The sequence below is a fragment of the Heteronotia binoei genome, chromosome 5, assembly GCF_032191835.1.
Source record: "Heteronotia binoei isolate CCM8104 ecotype False Entrance Well chromosome 5, APGP_CSIRO_Hbin_v1, whole genome shotgun sequence".
Classification (NCBI taxonomy): Eukaryota; Metazoa; Chordata; class Lepidosauria; order Squamata; family Gekkonidae; genus Heteronotia; species Heteronotia binoei.
This window is the reverse complement of record NC_083227.1, coordinates 100,467,721-100,493,067: the sequence shown is the minus strand read 5'-3', so window position 1 is coordinate 100,493,067 and position 25,347 is coordinate 100,467,721. Positions and strand designations below refer to the sequence as shown.

The following is a 25,347-nucleotide window of genomic DNA, read 5'->3' as shown; positions in this document are numbered from 1 at the left end:
GAAATTGCCATTAAAGTAGAATGTGCTGGTCAAAGGAGCAGAGGTCCGGATGGAAGGCTGGCAAAGAGAATCCTTTGGAGGGTTTCTTTGAGTTTGATAGTAAATAAATACGTGCAATGGATTTTTTTTCTTGCCACAGATATGCAGGAAATGATTTTTCTCAATAGGTGATGATCAATTTCCCTCTAAGCTGAGTTAGTGTGAGCTAGCTCACAATTTTTTTGCCACCAGCTCACATTTTTGTCTCAGCTCAGGAAAAATGGCCCTAGAGCAAACTAATTTGTGCAGTAGCTCACAAAGTAGAATTTTTGCTCACAAGAGTCCACAGTTTAGAGAGAACATTGGTGATGACCACTCCGCATATGCTTAGAGGCACTTTTCAAAACGTTTCCAGGGATGGTCTGCGGCCGCTATGGTTTCCTGGTATCTCTTCTTGATCGCCTCAATCAGGAGCGGACGGAGGAGGTGCCTTAGAACCAGCCCTAAAGCTAAGAAAAGAGCTGGAAGAACCGCTCCCCGCCATGTGCTCCGAAGATCCTCCTAGGCAATCGGAGGAGGATCGGAGCAGGGGGAGATATGGCGGGGCGGGACTTGGGCTGAAAAGCCGTGGGAGCCGCCCATTTCTCGGTCGCGACGTCCTCTTGGGGAGTTTGTGCTGGGCTTCGGCTGCTGTTTTGCTGAGGGCGGAAGACGATGGCGTTTGCCCGAGGCAACCCCCTGGCTCTTGGAGTCCTTTGCTCGCTGCCGTTGTTGCTGCTGCTGCTGCCAGCCGGTAAGTACTGAGTCACGGAGTTGAGGGGGGACGCCTCGAAGCGGAGCCCCCTCTTGGGAACCCAGAAGGGATAGAAAAGGGGCGCCAGCTTGATTCCCCCCTCGGGAGGAGTGGGAGGCGCGGGCGGATTGGCCTTGGAGCCCCGTTGTGTTCTGAGAAGCACCCGCTGTGGCCGGTAGAAGGAAGGCAAGTTGTCAACTTTGGGAAATGAAGGCTTTTTAGCGGCTTCCGGGTAGTGCTAGCTGTTGTAGCTGCTGAGCCTCAGAGGATCCTGCTCTTCCTGTGGTGCTTGGAGTGGGGGGAATGGAGTCGCTAGAGGGTGCCTCTAAAAATGGCATTATTCCTGGCTCAGAAACTCAGGAAGGGGCTATGATAGTACCCACTCCTTCCTAAGGTTTTGACTAAGTTCCCTTTGTCTTAGTTCAAGACCTGCTTCCCCCACCCATCCCTTTCTAGGCGTCTTGTTGCTCTTTTCTTGCCCTACCGAAACCCACTTCTTTCTCATGAAGACAGACGGCCTATACTGTAGTGCTGACATCCGTCTGTGACTCATTCTGACCACTTTAGTGTTCATGCTTGCGAGGAAATGGATGGAGCCTAATGGCAGGCGCTCATTTAATTAGGATCCCACAGTTAAGGATACATCTGCCCATCAATTTCAAATTTTGACATGTCAATTTCCTTCATTATGTTTCCCCCTGGAATTAAACCCAAACAAGTGGTAGCCATGTAAATTACGGTAAGTTTGTTATTCCTGTTGGTCCTTGAATCTGTTAAACATCTTCATTGTGCTGTATGCTAATTTACTGCTCACCCTCTACCTATATGTATAGACTGGTAATTTCCATTTCATTGTATTTGAAGAAGTGTGCTTGCACATGAAAGCTTATACCCTGAACAAAAATTTGTTGGCCTTAAAGGTGCCACTGGGCTCAAACTTTGGTCTGCTGCTTCAGACCAACAAGCTGCCCACCGGGATTTAGCATCCTGTCACTGGTTCACTTGCTTTGGCTGGGCCTTAAGTTTCTCTTTCCTCACAAAAATCAAAACAAAATTCAGATGTTGGGCAAAATCACAGCTATTTTATTCCAACTTGATACGGCACTATTAAAAAATGGACAATTTTCACAGAGGAAAATTTGTCATAGTAAGGAAAGATAGCTGAAGCTTGGCCTTGACTTGGTTTTTACACTAGATATTAAAAGGTAAAAAGGTTATTTCCCATCTCCTGATCTGAGTGAAGCCTTTTATTTTATTTTTCACGATATACAGCTCTTTGAGCTGAGTTTGCAAGGAAACTGAGGTTTGTTTACTTTTGTTAACAATCCCAAGCTCTTTAAGGTGATGTAACTGTTGACTATAAATGAAAACAGTGGTAAAGAAAAAATCTGGATAAGTTCTCTGAAAAAAAATTAGTAATAAGCAGGTCTTTTTTTCCTGCTGGAGCCCAAAGGAGTGGAGCTCTGGCTGGGCTGGCCAGGACTCCAGCTGGCCTGACCTGCCATGCAGCAGCCACGGTGCTCCCAGACTAGGGGTGTGGCCTAATATGCAAATAAGCTCCTACAAAAAAGCACTGCTAATAAGGAAATAAATATTATCAAACTTATTATACTAATATTATATCCTGTTATACTAATACTGCGTTTCAGCTTTCAGTCCAACCAAGGAAGTGTTTTGGTGGTATTGGAATGACCCAGACATTATGATAACTTAACCATTTCTTTGACGTAAATCAGAAATGTGCACATTAAGGAAATTCTGCATACAGCAAATTACATATAATCTATTATACTAATACTGTGTTTCAGCTTTCAATCCAATTAAGCCATGCTTTAAAGAAATAATTTATACTATTTTGTGCTCTTTTATCTGTCTTTATCATGGGCAGGGGATAGTTTTTCTACAGCTGTTCAGAAACCATGAGAGCAAATATTACTGCTCTGTTCACATATTAGCACACCTTTGTTCTGTAAAACTTTTATCATTTGGACTATAAAACTCGAAGGGAAGGTTTTAGTCTTCCCAACCTCAGTAACCCTTGATCTTATTGTCAATTGATAATGTTCTAAACATTCCTATTCTTTTTCTTTGAACCCAGACTGAGTTTTCACATCAGCAATCTGGTTTTTGTTGCAATGCTATCTAATTATGTAAACAAGGGTCTTAAAATGTAATCTTGCATATAAAATGTAAATGTAAATCAGAATTCGTGAAGTTGCCTTCAACTGGTTCTGAATGATATATCTTTTCACCTTCAGAAGGGCTTGTTAAGAGGAGCAGACAGAACAGAAATTGCCATATAGGCCAGGGGTGTCAAACATGTGGCCCATGGGCTGGATCAGTCCCCTGGAGGGCTCCTATCAGGCCTGTGAGCAACTCACTGTTGTCTGCTTCCTTCTCCCTCTCTTGCTTCCTTCTGCATTGCAGCTTGCTTTGCTAGGCATTATCAGTCAAGCTCCAGAGCAAAGCCTCTATTTTCTCAATTGGCTGACCAGCACATGAAGCAACTTACGTGCAAAGGCTTGCAATACCCAGCCATCCCCTGGGTCTTAGGCTCAAAGCATTGACCATGACATTTCTGTAATGAATATCAGTAAATCAAAAGTAGGTTTGCAACTTATACACACCTGAACAACACCTGAACAGCATACTCAAGATTGCTACAGCACAGACATTATCTTCAGATTTTGATGCAAAAATTCAGGGCAAGAAGTGTCAGTTATCAGAGATAAAAAAATATTGTGAGAGTGCTAATCTTTTAAGCATGTTTTAAGTTTTTTTAAAAAATGTTTAAATGTGTTTGTGTCCTCTATAAAGTTTATATCTCTGCTACCTGGCATTATATTTTATAACACACATGGCCCAGCCAAGCAATGTCTCATTTACATCAGATCCAACCCTCATGAGTTCAACACCCCTGATAGGCCATCTATAGCAACCTATTACTCAATGTACAAAATCCAAAACTAGAATATTCCTGAGATGGGTGTTCATTTTATGATTTAAGACCTTCACTTATTATTTAAGACCTTCAGGTAAGAAACCCAGCATGGTGTAGGGGTGCTCTAATCTGGAGAACTGGGTTCAATTCCACAGCTTTCCACATGAAGCCAGGTGGGTGACCTTGGGTCAGTCACAGATTTTAGAGCTCTCTCAGCCCCCCCACCCCCAAATAGCCTAGCTCACCACAAAAATGGTTAGAACTTAAGGCTGCCAGACAATCTTCATATCTCCTGGCTATTCCACACACAATACCATACAATAATTATTAATTAGACCGTCAGGTAATTCTGTTCTTTGTAACTCTGTGATCTTTGGCATTGATTAGTTACAGCCATAAGATAGAATGTACAGTCCCACCTGCTTATTACTGTTAAAACTCTAAAGGAGTCTTCGACAGTTATGCTGTACCTAATTGACTTACATTGGCACTGAAATGAGATGGAGAGTCATGTTAGGCTAATCATATGGTTATAGTGTGAAGTGAAAATTTGAAGCTGATTTTACTAAATGCAGTTATTAGCCATGATTAGTGTCACTGCAGCTGCAGGTATAACTTACACTACAGTTGATAAACAAGAAAAAGTAGCTGGAGGGACAAGAAATATGTATAGGCTTGTCATTAGTTGTACATCTGCATAGTACCTCTCAACTGGAGAATAAATGTTTTCTGTGGTATGGATATCTCATGTTCCAAATTTAGAATGTTTATGTATTTAAGACTCCAGTTTAAATTGGAATGGGAGCAAGATTGTCTCCATGACAATTTTCTGTGCCAGAAGAACTTCATTCCTTTCCTATCCATGCAATGTTAGAGGTATGGAGTCCTTTTATAATTATATTCAGGGGGGTTTTTTAGCAGGAGCACACAGAAATGCAGTTCCAGCTGACTTGGTGTCAAAGGGTGTGGCCTAATATGCAAATGAATTCCTGTTGGGCTTTTTCTACCAAAAAAGTCCTGATTATACTCAGGCTCAAAGTGGTGACACATTAGGAAAAAAATTAACTCCTTTTACCTGCATGTTCCTATTGATTCTTTGGATTTGGGGTTTATTTCTCTGAGTCTGATTAAAAACTGCCACATAAATTTTTAAAAAGAAATAAACGGCAAACATCATAACCAACTTAGAAGAAACGTAACAAGAAAGCCTTTTATGTGAATGGGACATAGTTTAAAATGCAATTGGATCCTCAGCCTCTTCAATGGACAAACTTTAAAAAGTTTGTCTTTTGATTTACTTGAATTTAGCACAAGTATTCAAATTCCACATTGATTGATTATATTTATTTTCATTTTTAACTGCAGGTGCTTCACGTAGCTCTGAGATGCATTTACCGGTAATTTTCAAATGCACAGGATATAAAGAAGCTGGTGGTCTATTTTAACTCCTTCCTTCTCCATCTGCAGGAAATGTTGTGGCTGGTTCAGATGAAGGTGGGGGGAAGTAAGAAAACAGCAGCTTCTTTTTCTCAGTACTGGCAAGATCTGATTTAGAGAAGTTATGAAAAAGGTTTTTTAATGTCAACTTTAGGGAGAAATTAGGGGGTCCTGAGGTTGAGAGACCTTCAGTTTACTTTGAAGTAATCTATATTTGTTTCTATGTTTTTGTGGTGTTTTGGGCCTACAGATTCTTGTAGGTTTGGGGTAATTTAGTGTTTCCATTGTTCATTTTCAACAAAGACTTATGGTTTGTGGTTAGTCTAATCTTCCACCCTAGAAGAGACTGTTAAAGCCATCAAGCAACTGAAAAGTGGCAAGGCAGCGGGAGTTGATGGAATTCCACCAGAGATCTGGAAGCATGGGGGCACAGTACTACATAGCTCACTTCACAAAGTACTTGTCACCTGCTGGGAACAAGGCAAATTACCACAGGATTTTGGCGATGCAATCATCATCACCCTATACAAGAACAAAGGGGAAAAATCAGACTGCTCCAACTACCGGGGGATAACCCTGCTCTCCATCGCAGGCAAAATCCTTGCCAGAATACTCCTGAACAGACTGGTGCCCGCCATTGCAGAAGAACTCCTCCCAGAGAGCCAGTGCGGCTTCAGAGCTAACAGGAGCACCACCGACATGGTATTTGTTCTCAGGCAGCTCCAAGAGAAATGCAGGGAACAGAACAAGGCTCTGTATGTGACTTTTGTCGACCTTACCAAAGCTTTCGATACCGTTAGCAGGAAAGGCCTGTGGCAAATCTTGGAACGTTTAGGATGTCCCCCAAGGTTCCTCAGCATGATCATCCAGCTACACGAAGACCAGCGAGGCCAAGTCAGACACTGCAACGACCTCTCGGAGCCCTTCCCAATAGGCACAGGTGTAAAGCAAGGCTGCGTTCTCGCGCCAACTCTCTTTACAATCTTCTTTAGCATGATGCTTCAAAGAGCCGCAGTAGATCTAGATGATGACGATGGTGTATACATCCGCTATCGCACCGATGGCAGCCTGTTCAACCTGAGGCGACTAAAGGCACACTCCAAGACAATGGAAAAACTCATCCGAGAGCTACTGTTTGCTGATGATGCTGCACTCGTCTCCCACTCGGTATCAGCTCTGCAGCATATGACGCCCTGCTTTGCAGAGGCTGCCAAGCTATTCGGCCTAGAAGTTAGTCTGAAGAAGACAGAAGTTCTCCACCAGCCTGCACCCCAGGAAGATTATCACCCCCCCTGCATCATTGTGGGTGAATCAGTTCTGAAGGCAGTCCAGCAGTTCAGCTACCTGGGGTGCATCATCTCCTCAGATGCCAAGATCGACAAGGAGATTGACAACAGGCTGGCAAAGGCAAACCGTGCCTTTGGCCGACTGCACAAAAGAGTGTGGAGCAACAAGCATCTGAAAAAAGGCACAAAGATCAATGTTTACAAAGCGGTTGTGATGACAACCCTCATCTACGGCTCCGAATCGTGGGTTTTATACCGTCATCACCTGCGACTCCTTGAGCGCTTTCATCAGCGCTGCCTTCGCACTATCCTCAACATCCACTGGAGTGACTTTGTGACCAACACTGAAGTCCTCAAGAGGGCGGAGGTTACCAGCATTGAGGCACTGCTGTTGAAGACGCAGCTGCGCTGGGCAGGGCATATTTCTAGGATGGAAAACCACCGCCTTCCCAAGATTGCTCTGTATGGCGAACTCTCCACCGGCCATCGAAATAGAGGGGCACCAAAGAAGAGGTACAAGGACTCCTTGAAGAAATCCCTTAGCACCTGTCACATCAACCATCACCAGTGGTCTGACCTAGCCTCAGATCGCAAAGCATGGAGGCACACCATCCACCAGGCTGTCTCTTCCTTTGAGAACGCACGCATAGCTGGTCTTGAGGACAAAAGGAGATTGAGGAAGAATCGCACTGCTACAGGACCAACCCTAAATCAGACTTTTCCCTGCAGCCGCTGTGGCCGGACCTGCCTGTCCCACATTGGTCTTGTCAGCCACCAGCGAGCCTGCAGCAAACGTGGACTATTGCACCCTTCTTAAATCTTCGTTCGCGAAGCCAAGCCGAGAGAGAGAGAGAGAGAGAGAGTCTAATCTTCTGTATCCATACCTCCTTCTTGTGTGTAATGAAACTTTTAACTAAGGCAAAAGCAAGCTGGTGACATGAAGTACAGAAACAAGATTGTGGGGACAGCATATAGAAGAGAACATGTGATCAGTAGAAATCCCAACAGTGATAAAATCCAGTTTTCAAATCTAAAAGGCATCAGATACTAAACCACCAGTTGCTTTAAAATCTGTCTGCCCACAAACTATGATAACTCTGACTAAGTTACTCAATAATTCCAAGCAGTATGGTATTGTTTGGAAAATCCGAACAGAGGAGATCTTGGGGTTGGTGTCAAAGACCCCTAGGCTGGTTATCCTGGAGGACTTCATTCATGCAGAGGCTGTCTTGTCAGGAGCAGCTCAGGATTTCATGACCTCTGTCACAACCGTGGGCCTGTCTCAGGTAGTAACTGGTCCTATATGCTGTGCAGTTGACAGTCTTGACTTGGTGTTTTGTTCTGGGTGGGAAGAATGTGATCTGAGGTGGGAAATTTATGACAGTTTCTTTGTCATGGACAGATTATTATTTGCTTGGGTTTAGCCTCACAGGAATACCAAGATGCTGCACAGGTGGGAGTCCATTAAAATGTTCTACCCTAGAGCCATATGTATCTGAATGGCTTTCTAATGGCTCTAGGGGGTTTCCTTTTGATATGCTTGGTGCTGCTGCTGATGCCCTGGTTGACCTTTAGAATGAAGAAATTACCTAGGAAATTTACAGGACCATTCCCAGGCATTGTCTCTCAAGTATTAGATCCCAGGTAGCCCTTCTGTTTATTGAGGGGCTAAGGGCAATGAAAAGACAAGGGAGATGTCTAGAGCAACAGTGAAGGAAACTGGAATAAATCTAATGATACATGCTGCAGTGATGGCAACAAAGGCCGATTCTGCACTGGGCAAAAGAGCCAGTAATACTACCCTCTCAGATGGTTCAATCCACACTGAAAACTGGCCTCACTCCTGTCTAGCTCCTGCTTTTTCGGTACGATCTACACTTGAAATCCTGGAACAGGAGTGAAGCTGCATTAGCCTCGATGTTGCTGCTTACTTTCCAAGAGCTGTTTTCCAGCGGACTTTTAGTGGGTTTTATTCTTTCTGTAGCTTTTCTTCATTACCACCAGCAGGTGGCGCTTCCTGCAGCAATCCTCATTGGTCGGTCCTATGTGACGTCCTATGTTATCTGATCGGACTACCAGGTAACAAAAGGAGAGGAAAACTCCTGCTGTGAGAGCTGTTAAACATATCAATGGATGGCCAAATTGACACCTAGGTGACAGGTCTACACAAAAAAGCTACTTGGCTTTCATGTGAAGATGCATTTTTTTCTTCTGGCACCATCCGAGGGACAAAGGTTTAGGCAGTCTGTGTGCTTGAAATGAAATTGAGAAGGCAATCCGTTTCTCAGTTCTGCTACCCAAGAATCATGAAGGAAGAATGGTCTCTGAGCCTATGCAGAGTTCCACACTCATGGCATAAGGCATTCCTTTTAGCAAGTACTAGCTCAAGCACTCCCACATGAGGAAGCCCCAGTCCTTTCCCCCAGAAATGTTCTGTCCTTAGCTCATCCCATTTGGGGAACTTGAAAGCCATAATTCTGGGGAACTTCAGAGAATGGCATTCCCTCATGAGCAGGCTTTGTCTGTGAGCCTCCCCTCCCCCCAAGGGAAATCTAACTTTAAAACCTGAATACAGAAACCTTGTTTTGTAAGGTTAACAGGTAACAGAGGCATCTTTTCCCTCAAGTAAATACAAAAAAAGAGAAATAACATTAGACAAGGGCAGTTCTCCAGCCAAGAGCTGGAGATCCCCTGGAATCCCAGCAAGGTTTCCAGCCTTCAGTTTTTTCTGCAGGGTGAAGGGAGTTTGATGTAATATCTTTATTTTAACCCTTTAAAATGGCAGAAGAACCTGAGAAAAAGAGGTTGAAAAAGGTTTTGTTAATTCAAAACATTCAGGGCAAATGGTTAGGAAATGACCATTTCAACTTTCAAATTGGCTGAATGTAAATCTTTGAAACTCCCAAGCTCATTTTTCTCTGCCACTTATAAAATCAGAAAATATTCATTGCCTCAGCTCTATGAATTTTACAGTGGTATAGCCTCTGAGCTTGTATGGAGTGCCTAAAGACTAGCCCAAATAGAGCTGGCTAAAGTATTGCAAATGCTCAGCACTCGTGCTCCTCCTCCATCAGGAAGAAATGCTAATCATCCCCCCTCTTGCTCACAAAAGCCCACAGTCGATCTCGGTAGGCTAGATATATGTTTTATTTAAGGGCCAAGTATTAACCTGGGTGCACCTCCTAATTTAAGGTTTGAACAGCTAAGCTAATAGTACTGGGCCAGAGGCTACTTTCTTCAGCACGACCGATGTGAAGGTGACTGACATATTTGTTCATCATGCAGTGTCCCTGAAGGGTCTGGGTAAAAGTCGGATCTACATGGATCTTCATGAATTCATATGATTTCTACATTGAAATGAAATCAAACCACTTTAATTCTATACATCCTGTCTTAGACTATAGGCAGGACCACAGAAATCATGCCTCCACGAATTCGTGGCGCCTCAGCAGTGCAAAAACTGAGTTGCAAAGCATGAATCCTCATGAATTCATATGATTTTTATGGTGAAATGAAATCAAACCACCATCATGTTGTAGATCCTCTCTTAGACTATAGGCAGCACCAGAAAAATCATGCCTCCACAAATTTGTGGCACCACAGCACTGAAAAAACATGTTTCCAAACCACGGATCCTCATGGATCCTCATGTTTTTTGCTTTGGGCCACTCCAAGATTACCAGCCAATCACATATCCTGTCCATGGGAAGAGTTTGCACCACAGAAATCATGGATCCACGGCTTCATGGCAGTGCCGGGGACCAAAAACTTGATTTTGGACCATGGATCCTCATGGATCCACATGATTTCTGCTTCGGATCCCCCCAAGCCCTCCATCCAGTCACTTATTACGTCCATGGGCAGAATTTGCACCACAGAAATCATGGATCCTGGGCATCGTGGCAACATCATGGAGCGAAAACATGGCTTTGAAGCACATATCCTCATGGATCCTCATGATATCTGCATTGGATCATCCCAAGCTCACCATCCAATCTCATGTTGCGTCCATGGAAAGAGCTTTCCCCACAGATATAACGGATCCATGGCTTCATGGCAGCACCATGGATCCAAAACATGTTTTTGAGGCACGGATCCTCATGGTTCCTCTTATGAGAAGATAGGAGTCTTGGAAAACAATTTCACAGTAGACCTTTATTCCTGGTTTAGCGGTGTCCCCAAACTGACATTCTACACCAGGGGTGATGGCTGGGGCTGATGGGAGTTGTAGGCAAAAAACTTCTGGAGAGCTACCGTTGGCCACCCCTGTTCTACACTAAAATCATAAAATTGTATAGAATCATAGAGTTGGAAGGGACCTCCAGGGTCATCTAGTCCAACTCCCTGCACAATGCAGGAAACTCACAAACACCTCCCCCAAAATTCACAGGATCTTCATTGCTGTCAGATGCCCATTTAGCCTCTGTTTAAAAACCTCCAGGGAAGGAGATCCCACCACCTCCCGAGGAAGCCTGTTCCACTGAGGAACCGCTCTAATGGTCAGGAAGTTCTTCCTAATGTTGAGCCGGAAACTCTTTTCATTTAATATCAACCCATTGGTTCTGATCCCACCTTCTGGGGCCACAAAAAACAATTCCACACCATCCGCTATATGACAGCCCTTCTAGTATTGAGGATGGTGATCATATCACCTCTCAGCCGCCTCCTCTCCAGGCTAAACATCCCCAGCTCCTTCAACCTTTCCTCATAGGACTTCGTCTCCATATCCCTCTGGGCATATCCTCTGGGCATGTTTCCTTATTAACCTGTGGTGCCCCAAACTAAATGCAGCAGTCTAGGAGGGTCCTAACCACAGCAGAGTAAAATGACACAATCACTGAACATGATGTGGACACTTGGTTTTTGGTGATACAGCCCAAAATTGTGTTTGCCTTTTGGGCTGCCACATCACACAGCTGACTCATGTTCAGCGTGCGGTCCACGAAGCCCCCTAGATTAGTTTCATACATAGTGCTGCAAAGATAAGTCTCCCCCATGCTATAACGAATATGCAACTAGGTTCAGAAAAAAAATCCTGCAGTTGTTTGAGACTTCGAAAATAAAACCCGGAACTATAAATAGGCCAGCAGTCCACAAAACTGCTTTTATGTAAAACTGTAACATGATCCTTATATTCTGCCCCCACTTACATCCAGAGAGCTCACGCAAGAGCAGCTGTCATTTCTGTACACTAAAAGCACCAACTCAAAGAATAGGTAGCTGTACTCCAGTCTGAATATCTGTAAGGAAAAGTATAGTCATTCGGTAACATCATCCAATCCTGGTTCAGCTAATGGGAGAGAGATGGATTCATCAGAATATCACACAACAGAGCAGGCCTTGAAATTCCTAGTCTCATTTCAGAAACCGACCTATGAAGCTCTTTTGCCCTCAAGCATAGAAGGCGGAGTGCACAGCTTGCTCTCTCATGGGAAAACCACAGATTATGCAAAATCACTATGTTTTTATTGTAATTAAAAGAAGACTCAATAAGTTTTAATTCTAAGCAGATAAGTGATGTATGGAAAAAAGTCAACCCTTTGCCACTGACCCTGTTTCATTCTCAAGGTGTCCCATCAAGACACATATCACATATGTATGGCAACACTTCTGTCCTCAGTCATATTTGATGAGGGAAAAGGCCCAGCCACACCCCACATTCCACATGTATATGGGAGGACTCGAGGATGGGTTCTCCTTTTGCATCTCATTCCATTAGTCTCCAAAACTACCTTTGTTTGCTGGCTTTGTGCATGTATCACTTTTCTCCCCAATGAAAGCAAAGGGGCTGACATCATTCTCCTGTCCTCCACTTTTATGCTCACAAAAGCCCTGCAAGGTGGGTTAGGCAGAGAGTGCATGACTGTCCTGAGGTCACACAGCAAGCTTCCATGGCAGTCAGGATTTGAACCTAGGTTTACTAGATCCTAATGTAATATTCCAACCACTACAACATACTGGCTTAGCATGACCTGGTGAGCCAAGAGTACAGCATGTAGAACAAGGGTGTACGACTTCCCTAAGCCTTTCTGCATCTTTGGAATCATGACACAGCATGGTGGCTGCAACCAATAAAGCAGAAATCACGTGGATCCATAAGGATCTGTGGTCCAAAAGCAATGAGAGCAATGCCGCCACCTTGTGGATAAGTGAATCAATACAGCCCTCAGGATCATCACACCCAGACAGTGTGGATTGTTCGAGGATACTCTGGATTTATATAAGCCAGCTTCAGTCCACAGAAAAGCTGGCTTAAACATCAATGCAGAATCGGCCAAAGACTTTCCCACCACCATTGCATTCCTTCTGCTAGCAAAGAGAAAACTTGTGTATTGTGGGGTATTAATTATTGATATCTTAACCTAACACTTACAAGAAATGAAGATGAATATGTTTCTTAAACAAGAAAAGAAATGTATTGAATTAGCAGAAGAGAACCAAGGTAAATCAGGTAAATAAAAATTAAAATAAAGATGCTACGGAAAGGAAATAAATGCCAATGTGAAATACAAACACAGTTTAAATCCTTTCCCTAACAAACTACTTGCTACTAAGAGAAATTAAAAGGAGAGATATGAAGGCATATGAGCCAGATTCCTGAAAACGGCAGGGCAGCTCTGAAGAGAGAAGTTTACATGACTGGAGAAGCATAGCGGAATGAGATGAAAAGTAAGGAAGTCAACCATACAGCTGGAGTAACAGACTGGGTTACAAAACTGGCTACAAATTGAATGGACTGAAGAATAACTTTTTATACATTCTTGCTAAGATTGAGGAGGGGAAGAAGTGTTAGCATTGGGACATAGGTGTAATGAAAAGTCCATCTCTCCAAAGATGAGCTAAGTCGAAAAGGATTTTTTTTTGTTCATAGTGGAGGGAAGGTGTTTTGACTTTTTTTTTTTTTTGCATTAAAGGTAAACATATCAAGAAGTGTTCCTTTAGAGAGACTGAGAGGTTGGATAGGCAAGTATCAATGACTGATCATTTTACATGATGGAGGATGGGGAGAAATCTTCCTGTCCAACACTTAAGGGGAAAATAGCTGAGGTTGGCTCATTGCTTATAGAATCATAATTGGAAGATACTCCCAAGGTCATCTAGTCCAGCCCCCTGCACAATGCAGGAAATTTACAAATACCTCCCCCTAAATTCACAGGATCAGCATTGCTGTCAGATGGCCATCTAGTCTCTGTTTAAAAACCTCCATAGAAGCCCACCACCTCCTGAGGAAGACTGTTCCACTGAGGAACTACTCTGTTGGGAAGTTTTTCCTAACGTTGAGCTGGAAAATCTTGTGATTTTATTTCAACCCGTTGGTTCTGGTCCAACTTTCTGGAGCAACAGAAAATAATTCTGCACCATCGTTTGTATGACAGCCCTTCAAGTACTTGAAGATGGTATCATATCACCTTTCAGCCTCCTCCTCTCCAGGCTAAACATGCCCAGCTCCTTCAACCTTTCCTCATAGGACTTGGTCTCCAGACCCCTCACCATCTTCGTCACCCTCCTCTGGACCCATTCCAGCTTGTCTGTATCCTTCTTAAAATGTGGTGCCCAGAACTGAATACAGTACTCCAGGTGTGGTCTTACCAGAGCAGAGTAAAGCGATACCATCACTTCACGTGATCTGGACACTGTACTTCTGTTAATACAGCCCAAAATTGCATTTGCCTTTTTAGCCACCGCATCACACTGTTGACTCATGGTCAGCATATGGTCCACTAAGACCCCTAGATCCTTTTTGCACATACTACTGCTAAGACAAGTGTCCCCCATCCTATAACCATGCATTGGATTCTTCCGCTCTAAATATAGAACTTTACATTTATCTCCATTAAAATTCATTTTATTGGTTTCAGCCCAGTTTTCTAACCTGTCAAGATCATCCTGTTTCGGTCTTCTACTGTATTTGCAACCCCTCCCAATTTAGTATCATCTGCAAATTTAATAAGTATTCCCTCTATTCCTTCATCCAAATCATTCATAAAGATGTTGAACAAAACAGGTCCCAGGACAGATCCTTGAGGCACTCCACTTGTCACTCCTCTCCAACAGGATGAGGAACCATTCACAAGCACTCTTTGGGTGCGATCTGTCAGCCAGTTACAGATCCACCTAACAGTAACTGGATCCAAAACACATTTTAGCAACTTGTCAAGAAGAATAGTATGTGGAATCTTATCAGAAGCCTTCCTCTGATCCAGCAAGGTAGTAACTTTCTCAAAAAAGAGATGTTAGTCTGACATGACTTGTTATCGAGAAACCCATGCTGGCTCTTAGTCATCACAGGAATCTTTTCTAAATGTTCCAGGACTTACTGACTGATAATTTGCTCTAAAACATTTCCAGGTATAGATGTCAAGCTGACAGGTTGGTAGTTACCCGGATCCTCCTTTTCTCCCTTCTTGAAGATGGGGACAACATTTGCCCACCTCCAGTCTTCTGGCACCTCACCTGTTCTCCAAGAATTCTCAAAAATTATAGCCAGAGGCTCAGAAATTACATCCATAAGTTTTTTTAGTACCCTTGGAAGCAGTTCATCTGGCCCTGAGGACTTCATTTAATTTAAAGAAACTAGGTGTTTCTAGAAACTATGTTGATCCTAGGTTGCAATTCCCTTCCCTCCTTATATGTTCTGTTTTTGCCATGTTGAACTCAGTTTTCCTCACAAGAGAAGACTGAAGAAATGTAGGAATTGAGCAATTCTGCCCTCTCTTTATCACCTGTTACAATTTCACTTTCCTGTCCCTGCAATGGGCCTACTATGTCCTTGCTCTTTTTCTTACTTTGAACATAAGAAAATAACCCTATTTTGTTGTGTTTTGCATCTTTGGCTAGCTTAAGCTCATACTGAGCTTTAGCTTTCCTACCTCTTTCTCTACAAGCACTGGATATTTGTTTATATTCATTCTTGGTTACAAGGCCCTCCTATTTTCTAAATGAGCCTTTTTTATTTCTCAAGTCTTTAGAGAGATGTTTATGGATCCACCTTGGATTCTTTAGGCTTCTCCCATAGTTTCTTCTCATAGGAATTGTCTGTAGTTGTCCTTTCAATATTTCACTTTTAAGAAACTCTCACCTGTCTTGAACTAGGGTTTCCAAGTCCTTCCCCGATGTCGCCAGTGCAATGATGTCGGAAGTGATGTCATTGTGCCAGCAACGTCGTGCACTGGCCGCTCTAGAAGTGTCTTGGAAAACTCTATGGTTTTCCCGGATGCTCTAGCAATTTGGGAGGAAAACTCTATGGTACCATATGGGGCCGGGGCGATGGTGTCACTTCTGAGTGATGTCATCATGCTGGCAATGTCAGGGGAGGATCCCTCCTGCCGGCCCAATGTGGGCCAGTGAGTTGGGAACCTCCAGGGTGGGAGAACTCCCGCCTGGCCCGGGAACTTGGCAGCCCTATCTTGAACTCCCTTCTTAAGTATTTCTGACCATGGGATTTTACCTAGCATAGTTCTAAGTTTGTTGAAGTTTGCCTTTCTGCAGTCCAATCTATATGTCTGACTATGTATAGCTTTTCCCTTTCCTCAAACTGTAAATTCCAAAATCACATGGTCACTACTACCCAGGGTGCCCATTATTTCCACCTCATCAACCAGTTCTTCCTTGTTGGTGAGAATCAAGTCCAAGATAGCAGATCCCCTTTTTTCCTTCTCCATTTTATGGAAAAGGAAGTTGTCAGCAAGACAAGTCAGGAATTTATTTGACCTTTCATTTTTAGCAGCGTTTAGCAGATGTCTGGGTAGTTGAAATCTCCCATGATCACTGCGTCCCTTTGAGAAATTTGCAGTCTGTAGTACGAGAACTTTGCAATCTGTAGTAGGAGTATAAGAACATAAGAGAAGCCATGTTGGATCAGGCCAATGGCCCATCCAGTCCAATACTCTGTATCACACAGTGGCCAAAATATACACACACACAAACACACTGTGGCTAATAGCCACTGATGGACCTCTGCTCCATATTTTTATCCAATCCCCTCTTGAAGCTGGCTATGCTTGTAGCCGCCACCTCCTGTGGCAGCGAATTCCACATGTTAATCACCCTTTGGGTGAAGAATTACTTCCTTTTATCAGTTTTAACCTGACTGCTCAGCAATTTCATTGAATGCCCACGAGTTCTTGTATTGTGAGAAAGGGAGAAAAGGACTTCTTTCTCTACTTTCTCCATCCCATGCATAATCTTGTAAACCTCTATCATGTCACCCCGCAGTTGACGTTTCTCCAAGCTAAAGAGCCCCAAGCGTTTTAACCTTTCTTCATAGGGAAAGTGTTCCAAACCTTTAATCATTCTAGTTTACCTTTTCTGGACTTTTTCCAATGCTATAATATCCTTTTTGAGGTGCGGTGACCAGAATTGCACACAGTACTCCAAATGAGACCGCACCATCGATTTATAGGGGCATTATGATACTGGCTGATTTGTTTTCAATTCCCTTCCTAATAATTCCCAGCATGGCATTGGCCTTTTTTATTGCAATCGCACACTGTCTTGACATTTTCAGTGGGTTATCTACCACGACCCCAAGATCTCTCTCTTGGTCGGTCTCTGCCAGTTCACACCCCATCAATTTGTATTTGTAGTTGGGATTCTTGGCCCCAGTGTGCATTACTTTGCACTTGGCCACATTGAACCTCATCTGCCACGTTGACGCCCACTCACCCAGCCTCAACAGATCCCTTTGGAGTGCCTCACAATCCTCTCTGGTTCTCACCACCCTGAACAATTTAGTGTCATCTGCAAACTTGGCCACTTCACTGCTTATTCCCAACTCCAAATCATTAATGAACAAGTTAAAGAGCATGGGACCCAGTACTGAGCCCTGTGGCACCCCACTGCTTACCGACTTCCACTGCGAAGACTGCCCATTTATACTCACTCTCTGCTTCCTATTAATTAGCCAGTTTTTGATCCACAAGAGGACCTGTCCTTTTACTCCATGACTCTCGAGCTTACTAAGGAGCCTTTGATGAGGAACTTTATCAAAAGCTTTCTGGAAGTCAAGGTAAACAACATCTATTTGGTCCCCTTTGTCCACATGCTTGTTCACCCCCTCAAAGAACTGTAATAGGTTAGTGAGGCAAGATCTTCCCTTACAGAACCCATGCTGAGTCTTCCTCAATAACTTGTGTTAATCAATGTGCCTACTCATTCTGTCCTTGATAATGCTTTCTACCAACTTTCCCGGTATTGAAGTCAGACTGACTGGCCTGTAATTTCCCGGATCTCCTCTGGAACCCTTTTTAAAGATGGGGGTGACATTTGCTACCGTCCAGTCCTCAGGAACGGAGGCAGATTATTTCAATGAAAGATTACATATTTTTGTCAGGAGATCCACAAGTTCAACGTTGAGTTCTTTCAGAACTCCTGGATGTATGCCATCCGGATCTGGTGACTTATTAGTTTTTAATTCGTCAATCAGTTGTAGGACCTCCTTTCTTGTCACCTCAATCTGACTCAGGTCTTTCAACACCCCTTCCAAAATTAGTGGTTCTGGAGTAGGCAAACACTTCTCATCTTCCACAGTGAAGACTCATCCAAGAGCCCAACTGCCTACCTGGCTGATTTCTGCTTCTAATATATTTGAAAAAAAAATTATTGTTGGTCTTTATGTTTTTTGCAATATGCTCCTCATAAACCCTTTTTGACTGCCTGATCACAGTCTTGCATTTAATTTGCCACAGCCTGTGTTCCCTTTTATTATCTTTTTTATCTCATCCAGGTCTTCTGCCTGGTTTGGTGGTCTATAGCAAACCCGCACCATAATATCACTGTTATTTCTTACTCCTTTTATTTTTACCCAGAGTCTCTCAACTAAGCTGCCATGCTCAGATTCACATATTTCCTCACAAGTATATACCTCCTTCTTATATGATGCTATGCCTCCGACCATCCTTATTTGTCTGTCCCTTTTAAATAAGTTGTACCCCTGAATCCTAATGTTCTAATTATGAGCATCATCCCACCAAGTTTCAGTAAGGCCTAGTAGGTCATAGTTCCCTTCCTGCATTAGGACTTCCAGTTCCTCCTGCTTGTTTCCCATACTTTGTGCATTGGTGTAGAGACATCAGAATCCATGTTTTATGTATCCTGAAGGTTTTGTTTCCATACATACCTGCAAGTTATGTTACCTAGCATATGCGCCATTCTTTGCAAAGCTTTAGCATTCTTATCTCCAGTTATTGACATCATAGTAGTCTTTGAATTATTGTCTTGCTCCCCCATACAATTTAGTTTAAAGCCCTCCTTATTTGGTTAGCAGGGCTCTTACCAAACACCCTTTTCCCTATCTTTGTAAGGTGCTCATTGTCTTGATTTTTTGGGTCATTATCAGAGCCAGATTATCAGGGAGGGGTCCCCTTAGGTCTCTGAGGAAAAGGCCCTTCTGTTGATTCCTGCTGGATTTGGCTTTCTCATGGCTAATAGAGTAGCTGTCTTTATATTCCTTGCATGCCCTTAGCATGACTTAGAGTCATTTTGATATTAACTTGATCCAGACTCCATTTTTCATTGCTAGGCCTATGCTAAAATGTGTATGTGTACAGGGATCCAAAACTAGGGTCTCCTGTGGGGAGGGGAGTCCCAGGACATTAGTGTGCCCCACAGTGCCCTTAGGTCCTTCAAAATCATGGTAGTTACCAGCTGAAGAGCTTATGTGACTCAAATGGATTGTTCCAGGCCAGCCCTGGATCTCTGCTGTGCTGCATGACAAGGAAAATACCTTTATTGCCAGAAAAAGGAGTCCAGTGCACCTCTATAAGGCCATGGGGTCCACCATATTCCTAGTAGGTGAACAAAGGGATGAGCTCATGGGTACGAGATTAACACAGAAATAGAGGTGAAGTTCCAAATTTGTAAGGTTTATTCTAAGTGTCTTCAGATAAGCAAATGGGGTAACTGAGCAAAGGGAAAACAGACATAGAAATGAAAGAATCTACAGTTTCTATTACTATTAACTTACAAGAATTCTTTGGTTGCTGTCCTTCCTTGGAAGGTGGGTCAGGCATTTGAAGAAACAGATAAAATTTGGCAGAGGTGACAAGGGTAGCCAGGTGCTATCCAAGGGCCTCCTTTTTGATCCATATTTCAGGGGTTACCTGGGAAAAAGAGGTTCATCTTTAATCAACCAGAAACTGGGTAGGTGGGGGGCTTGGACAGATGTTCTTTTTAAAATGGTGCAGTCTAGTTGCTTGTTTCCCTGATATCATGTGGGATTTTACACCCATCACTTCCAGTTTGTGTGCAGAGCTCTATGACTTCACAGGTATCAGAGAAGATGAATTCTCCACTTAACCCCACCCACCCAAAAGTGATACCTGACAGGTTGCTGGGACAGCCAGTTTGGTGGAAAATCCCGAATGACTCCCATCTCAAAATATTAGAATTATTGGTAAGCTAATATCCTTGAACAAAATTGGCCTTATTTACAGAAAAAAGGGGTCCATCCATCACTTATTGTGTATGCTTGTGTGCAGGGCTTTCTTTGTAGAAAAAGCCCAGCAGGAACTCATTTGCATTTTAGACCACACCTCCTGACATCACCATTGTTTCACATGGGGCTTTTTGTGGGACCTCATTTGCATATTAGGACACACCCCTTGAACCAAGCCAGCCGGAACTGCATTCCTGTGTGTTCCTGCTCAAAAAAAGCCCTGCTTATGTGTACAATGGCCCTGATTCAGACCGGATCAGATAGAGGGGAATTTGACTGCACTATTTTCTAAACTGGGGATGTTGTTTGTCTCATTGTAGAAACATCATACTCTGCAGCTCCCAATGGAACAAATAGCATGCTTCTGAGCAGTTTCATGTAGAAAAAATTATGGGAAGGGAAATTATGTCTGGAAAGCTTGGAACTCCAGAACTCTCCTCTCCACCCAACTCAGGGATGTTCCCAGGGAAAGCATAATGTGTAGTCAGGCAATGAGGAGTTGACTGAAGACACCCAACCCAGAGTTTTATTTCTGTTCCCTTCCTCTGTGAAACCTAATTTGTTCAGGCAGTTTGTGATACTCGACCTATTTCTGTTATGATCCTACCTCTGAGGGGTATTCCAGCCTCTTGTAAATGATAGATTCATTTCCTGAGAAGAGCTCTAAATCTCCAACAGATGAGTAGATGGGAGAATTTCTTTGTGTGTTGGATTCCACTGATTTTTGAAAATGTGCATGCAAGCATTCTTGCTCCTCCTCTAACTTAAGAGGAGTATTAATTTCTTAAAATTGTTATTATAGATTTTGTAAATGGCATAATCATCCATACTTCTAGTTGCTATGCTTCTTTTTTGTCTCTGGGCTTACTGTGTATTATTGTAGCTCTTTATTCACAGACCACATGCTGCATGCTGAGGACTTAATAATGTCTTGTACTGATCTGGCTCAATGACTTCTTTTCTTTTTATAGGTTTCTGTGAAAACTGTACAGCATACAAAGATTCTGATGGCCATTTACATTCAGAAAAATTCTGCCTGGAGTTCTGCTGTGGAACGTGTATGAGCCGATATTGTTGCTCAAACTTGCTTCAAAAATTAGATGAAGATGATCAAGTTATGTGTAATGAGATGTCAGAAAGGTGAATATACCGCGTTGTATTGATTTCTTTGAAATATATTAGGTGTGCTTTGCTTCTTCTCAATGTTACATATTGTAATAACATAGGACTGCAAATGGGGAATAAATACATCTATTATGGAGAATATAAGAGACCTGGGAACATTTGCAAGGAGTGGCCTTACCCAAACATGGGCTGCATTCAGATGCTGCAGACAAACCACAATTTGTTTGTAACATGAGTTAACCTTGAATTCATGAGTTTATATGCTCACTCACTCCTAGAAATGTTGACTTAATAACAATTTGTTGTGACATCTGAATTAGTAATTGTTTCTTGGATACAAGGCATGATTCTAAATCAGGATTAAAGCACAGTTTAAACTGATGGCTCATGTCTGTGAAACAAACTCTCTTCTTTTTTTTTACCTTACACAAGTGGGGACACAGAACAAAATGTTGTGTACAATTTCAATTTGTGCAGCTAGGGTGGCCAGACCGTCCCGGTCTCCCGGGACATTCCCGGATCTGGCCACCCAATCCCGGATCCCGGGCTGCCTATACCGGGACCATTAAAGGTCCCGGTTTAGGCAGCCCAGGAGCCGGTGGGCCGCGGGCGCGGGCGGGGAAGGCGGGGAGTGAGGGAGGGAGCGTCCCTGCGCCTGCGCAGGGCCCCTGCGCACGCGCAGGGACGCTCCCACCCTCACTCCCCGCCTTCCCCGCCCGCGCGCGGGGCCCGGCGGCAGTGGTGGAGGCCTCTCCGTGGCCTCCGCTGGTCGCTGGAAGCCCTCCAGAGACTCTGGAGGGCCTCCAGCGACCAGCGGAGGCCGCGGAGAGGCCACGGGGCACCCGGCGCTGGTCCCGGAAGGCCTTCCAGAGCCTCTGGAAGGCCTTCGGGGACCAGCGCCGGCCAGCGAAGGCTTCCCCGCGGCCTCCGCTGGTCCCTGGAGGCCCTCCAGAGTCTCTGGAGGGCCTCCAGGGACCAGCGGAGGCCGCGGGGAAGCCGCGGGGCACCCGGCGCTGGTCCCGGAAGGCCTTCCAGAGGCTCTGGAAGGCCTTCCGGGACCAGCGCCGGCCAGCGAAGGCTTCCCCGCGGCCTCCGCTGGTCCCTGGAGGCCCTCCAGAGTCTCTGGAGGGCCTCCAGGGACCAGCGGAGGCCGCGGGGAAGCCGCGGGGCACCCGGCGCTGGTCCCGGAAGGCCTTCCAGAGCCTCTGGAAGGCCTTCGGGGACCAGCGCCGGCCAGCGAAGGCTTCCCCGCGGCCTCCGCTGGTCCCTGGAGGCCCTCCAGAGTCTCTGGAGGGCCTCCAGGGACCAGCGGAGGCCGCGGGGAAGCCGCGGAGCAGCCGGCGCTGGTCCCTGGAGGCCTCCAGAGGCCAGCGCCGGTATCGGAGAGGCCCGGCGCTGGTCCCTGGAGGCCTCCAGAGGCCAGCCCCGGCAGCTCCCTCCCTCCCTCGCCGCGAGGCCGCCGCCGGAGGACTCCCCGCCGCCGCCGCCGCTGGATCCGCCGCCCTGGATTAAGGTAAGGGGGCCGAAAGCGGGGGGGGCGGGGGGCGGCCTTCCTTTCTTCCCTCCCTCCCTCCTCCCTTCCTTCCTTCCTTTCTTCCTTCCTTCCTTCCTTCCTTCCTTCCTTCCTTCCTTCCTTCCTTCCCTCACTCCCTTCCCTTCCTTCCTTCCTTCCCTCCCTCCCTCCTCCCTTTCTTCCTTTCTTCCTTCCTTCCCTCACTCCCTTCCCTTCCTTCCTTCCCTCCCTCCTCCCTCCCTTCCTTTCTTCCTTCCTTCCCTCCCTCCTCCCTTCCTTTCTTCCTTCCTTCCTTCCCTCCCTCCCCCCTTCCTTCCTTCCTTCCTTCCTTCCTTCCCTCCCTCCCCCTTCCTTCCTTCCTTCCCTCCCTCCCTCCCCCTTCCTTCCTTCCTTCCCTCCTTCCTTCCTTCCTTCCTTCCTTCCTTCCTTCCTTCCTTCCTTCCTTCCTTCCTTCCTTCCTTCCTTCCTTCCTTCCTTCCTTCCTTCCTTCCTTCCCTCCCTTCCTTCCTTCCTTCCTCCCTCCCTTCCCTCCCTTCCTTCCTTCCTTCCCTCCCTCCCTTCTTCCTTTCTTCCCTTCTTCCCTTCCTCCCTTTCTCCCTTCCTTCCTTCCTTCCCTCCCTCCCTCCTTATGTTGTTATGTGATGCAGAGTGTTGGACTGGATGGGCCACTGGCCTGATCCAACAGGGCTTCTCTTATGTTCTTATGTGACGCAGAGTGTTGGACTGGATGGGCCACTGGCCTGATCCAACAGGGCTTCTCTTATGTTCTTATGTGATGCAGAGTGTTGGACTGGATGGGCCACTGGCCTGATCCAACAGGGCTTCTCTTATGTTCTTATGTGACGCAGAGTGTTGGACTGGATGGGCCACTGGCCTGATCCAACAGGGCTTCTCTTATGTTCTTATGTGACGCAGAGTGTTGGACTGGATGGGCCACTGGCCTGATCCAACAGGGCTTCTCTTATGTTGTTATGTGACGCAGAGTGTTGGACTGGATGGGCCACTGGCCTGATCCAACAGGGCTTCTCTTATGTTGTTATGTGACGCAGAGTGTTGGACTGGATGGGCCACTGGCCTGATCCAACAGGGCTTCTCTTATGTTGTTATGTGATGCAGAGTGTTGGACTGGATGGGCCACTGGCCTGATCCAACAGGGCTTCTCTTATGTTGTTATGTGATGCAGAGTGTTGGACTGGATGGGCCACTGGCCTGATCCAACAGGGCTTCTCTTATGTTATTATGTGACGCAGAGTGTTGGACTGGAGGGGCCACTGGCCTGATCCAACAGGGCTTCTCTTATGTGACAATACTGACTTTGGTGGACCCAAGCACTGATTCAGTGTAAGGGAGCTTTGTGTTTGTGTCTTCTAGTGCAATTTTGTTCTCAGATCCTGTATTTACTTCATCAGTATATGGGATAAGGCACTTTCTCAACTGTGCTGCATAATGCAGCCTATTTATTTTGTCCTGTTGGCTCTGTTGGCTCTATCTGCGCCACCTTCATCACTTTCGGGGTGTGGATCCCCCAGTGGAGTGGTCTCCCGACTCCCTCCGCCGGCTGTTTCTGATAGCCCTGCGCCCCCTCTTTCATTTGATATGTGTCCCGTGCGGGTGCCACCCTCCTGCCGGGAGATGCCGCAAAATGAGCCCCCTTGAGGCTTATGGCGGCAGGGCTCGGGGGAAGCGAGCTAGACTGCTGTTCTTTTGAGGGGTTATAGAGTGTTTCGAGCCCGTCCCTGTGGCATCGGTCCCATCATTGTGGGGCCCAGGGGGCCGGCGCAGCGGCACGCTGAAGCAGCCTGTCGGTCACTTCCAGGTTCCTGTCCTGCATCTTGACCGGTGTTATTAGTGACAGGCTGCTTCGGCGTGCCGCTGCGCCGGCCCCCTTGGTCCCACAACGATGGGACCGATGCCACAGGGACGGGCTCGAAACACTCTATAACCCCTCAAAAGAACAGCAGTCTAGCTCGCTTCCCCCGAGCCCTGCCGCCATAAGCCTCAAGGGGGCTCATTTTGCGGCATCTCCCGGCGGGAGGGTGGCACCCGCACGGGACACATATCAAATGAAAGAGGGGGCGCAGGGCTATCAGAAACAGTCAGCGGAGGGAGTCGGGAGACCACCCCACTGGGGGATCCACACCCCGAAAGTGATGAAGGTGGCGCAGATAGAGCCAACAGAGCCAACAGGACAAAATAAATAGGCTGCATTATGCAGCACAGTTGAGAAAGTGCCTTATCCCATATACTGATGAAGTATATACAGGATTTGAGAACAAAATTGTTTCCGGCGGTGATATTTGGGGGATTTTTGGGGACGTCACAGGAAGTGCTGTGAAGTCACTTCCTGTTTCCGGCAGGTGACGCGGGGGAAATGATGTCACAGGAAGTGATGCCACTTCCTGTTTCCGGTGGTGGCATGACATCACCGGAAGTGACGTCACTTCCTGTTTCCAGCGGCGCGCTCGCTCCGCGCGCGCGCACCCCCCCCCCCCCGCCCCCCCAGTGTCTCTGGCTGGCCTTCAGACATTATGGTCACCCTATGTGCAGCTGTCCATGGCAGTTAAACTGGTTGGAATGGCCCCAGTGGCTGCTGTTCTTTAAACCTTGGGGGGGGGGAGGGGAAAGGGCTTCAAAGTGTAGACCTGCATGCAGGGCCAGCTTGCTCAGTAGGCAAACTAGGCAGTTGCATAGGGCGCCGACAGGGTGGGAGCGCCGAATTCAGCCTTCCCCCCTAGGCAAATGCCTAGTTTGCATGCTCCTCAGCTCCCCTGGCTGCTGCCTCTACTGCCACCACATGTTCCCCTCCCTTGCTATCACCAGTTCCTCCCACTATGTCCT

At 45.7% G+C, this 25,347-nt stretch overlaps 1 protein-coding gene across 1 annotated transcript in view; it reads left to right on the top strand.

Moving 5' to 3' along the window:
* The first annotated feature begins 518 nt into the window (after positions 1-518).
* Positions 519-25,347, top strand: part of SHISA5 (shisa family member 5) — a 62,619-nt gene continuing 37,790 nt past the window's right edge. Inside the window, exons 1-2 of the mRNA XM_060239895.1 lie at positions 519-772; positions 20,843-21,011. Coding sequence (XP_060095878.1) covers positions 694-772; positions 20,843-21,011 — 248 coding nt within the window. The 5' untranslated portion in view covers positions 519-693. The remainder of the gene's footprint in view (positions 773-20,842; positions 21,012-25,347) is intronic.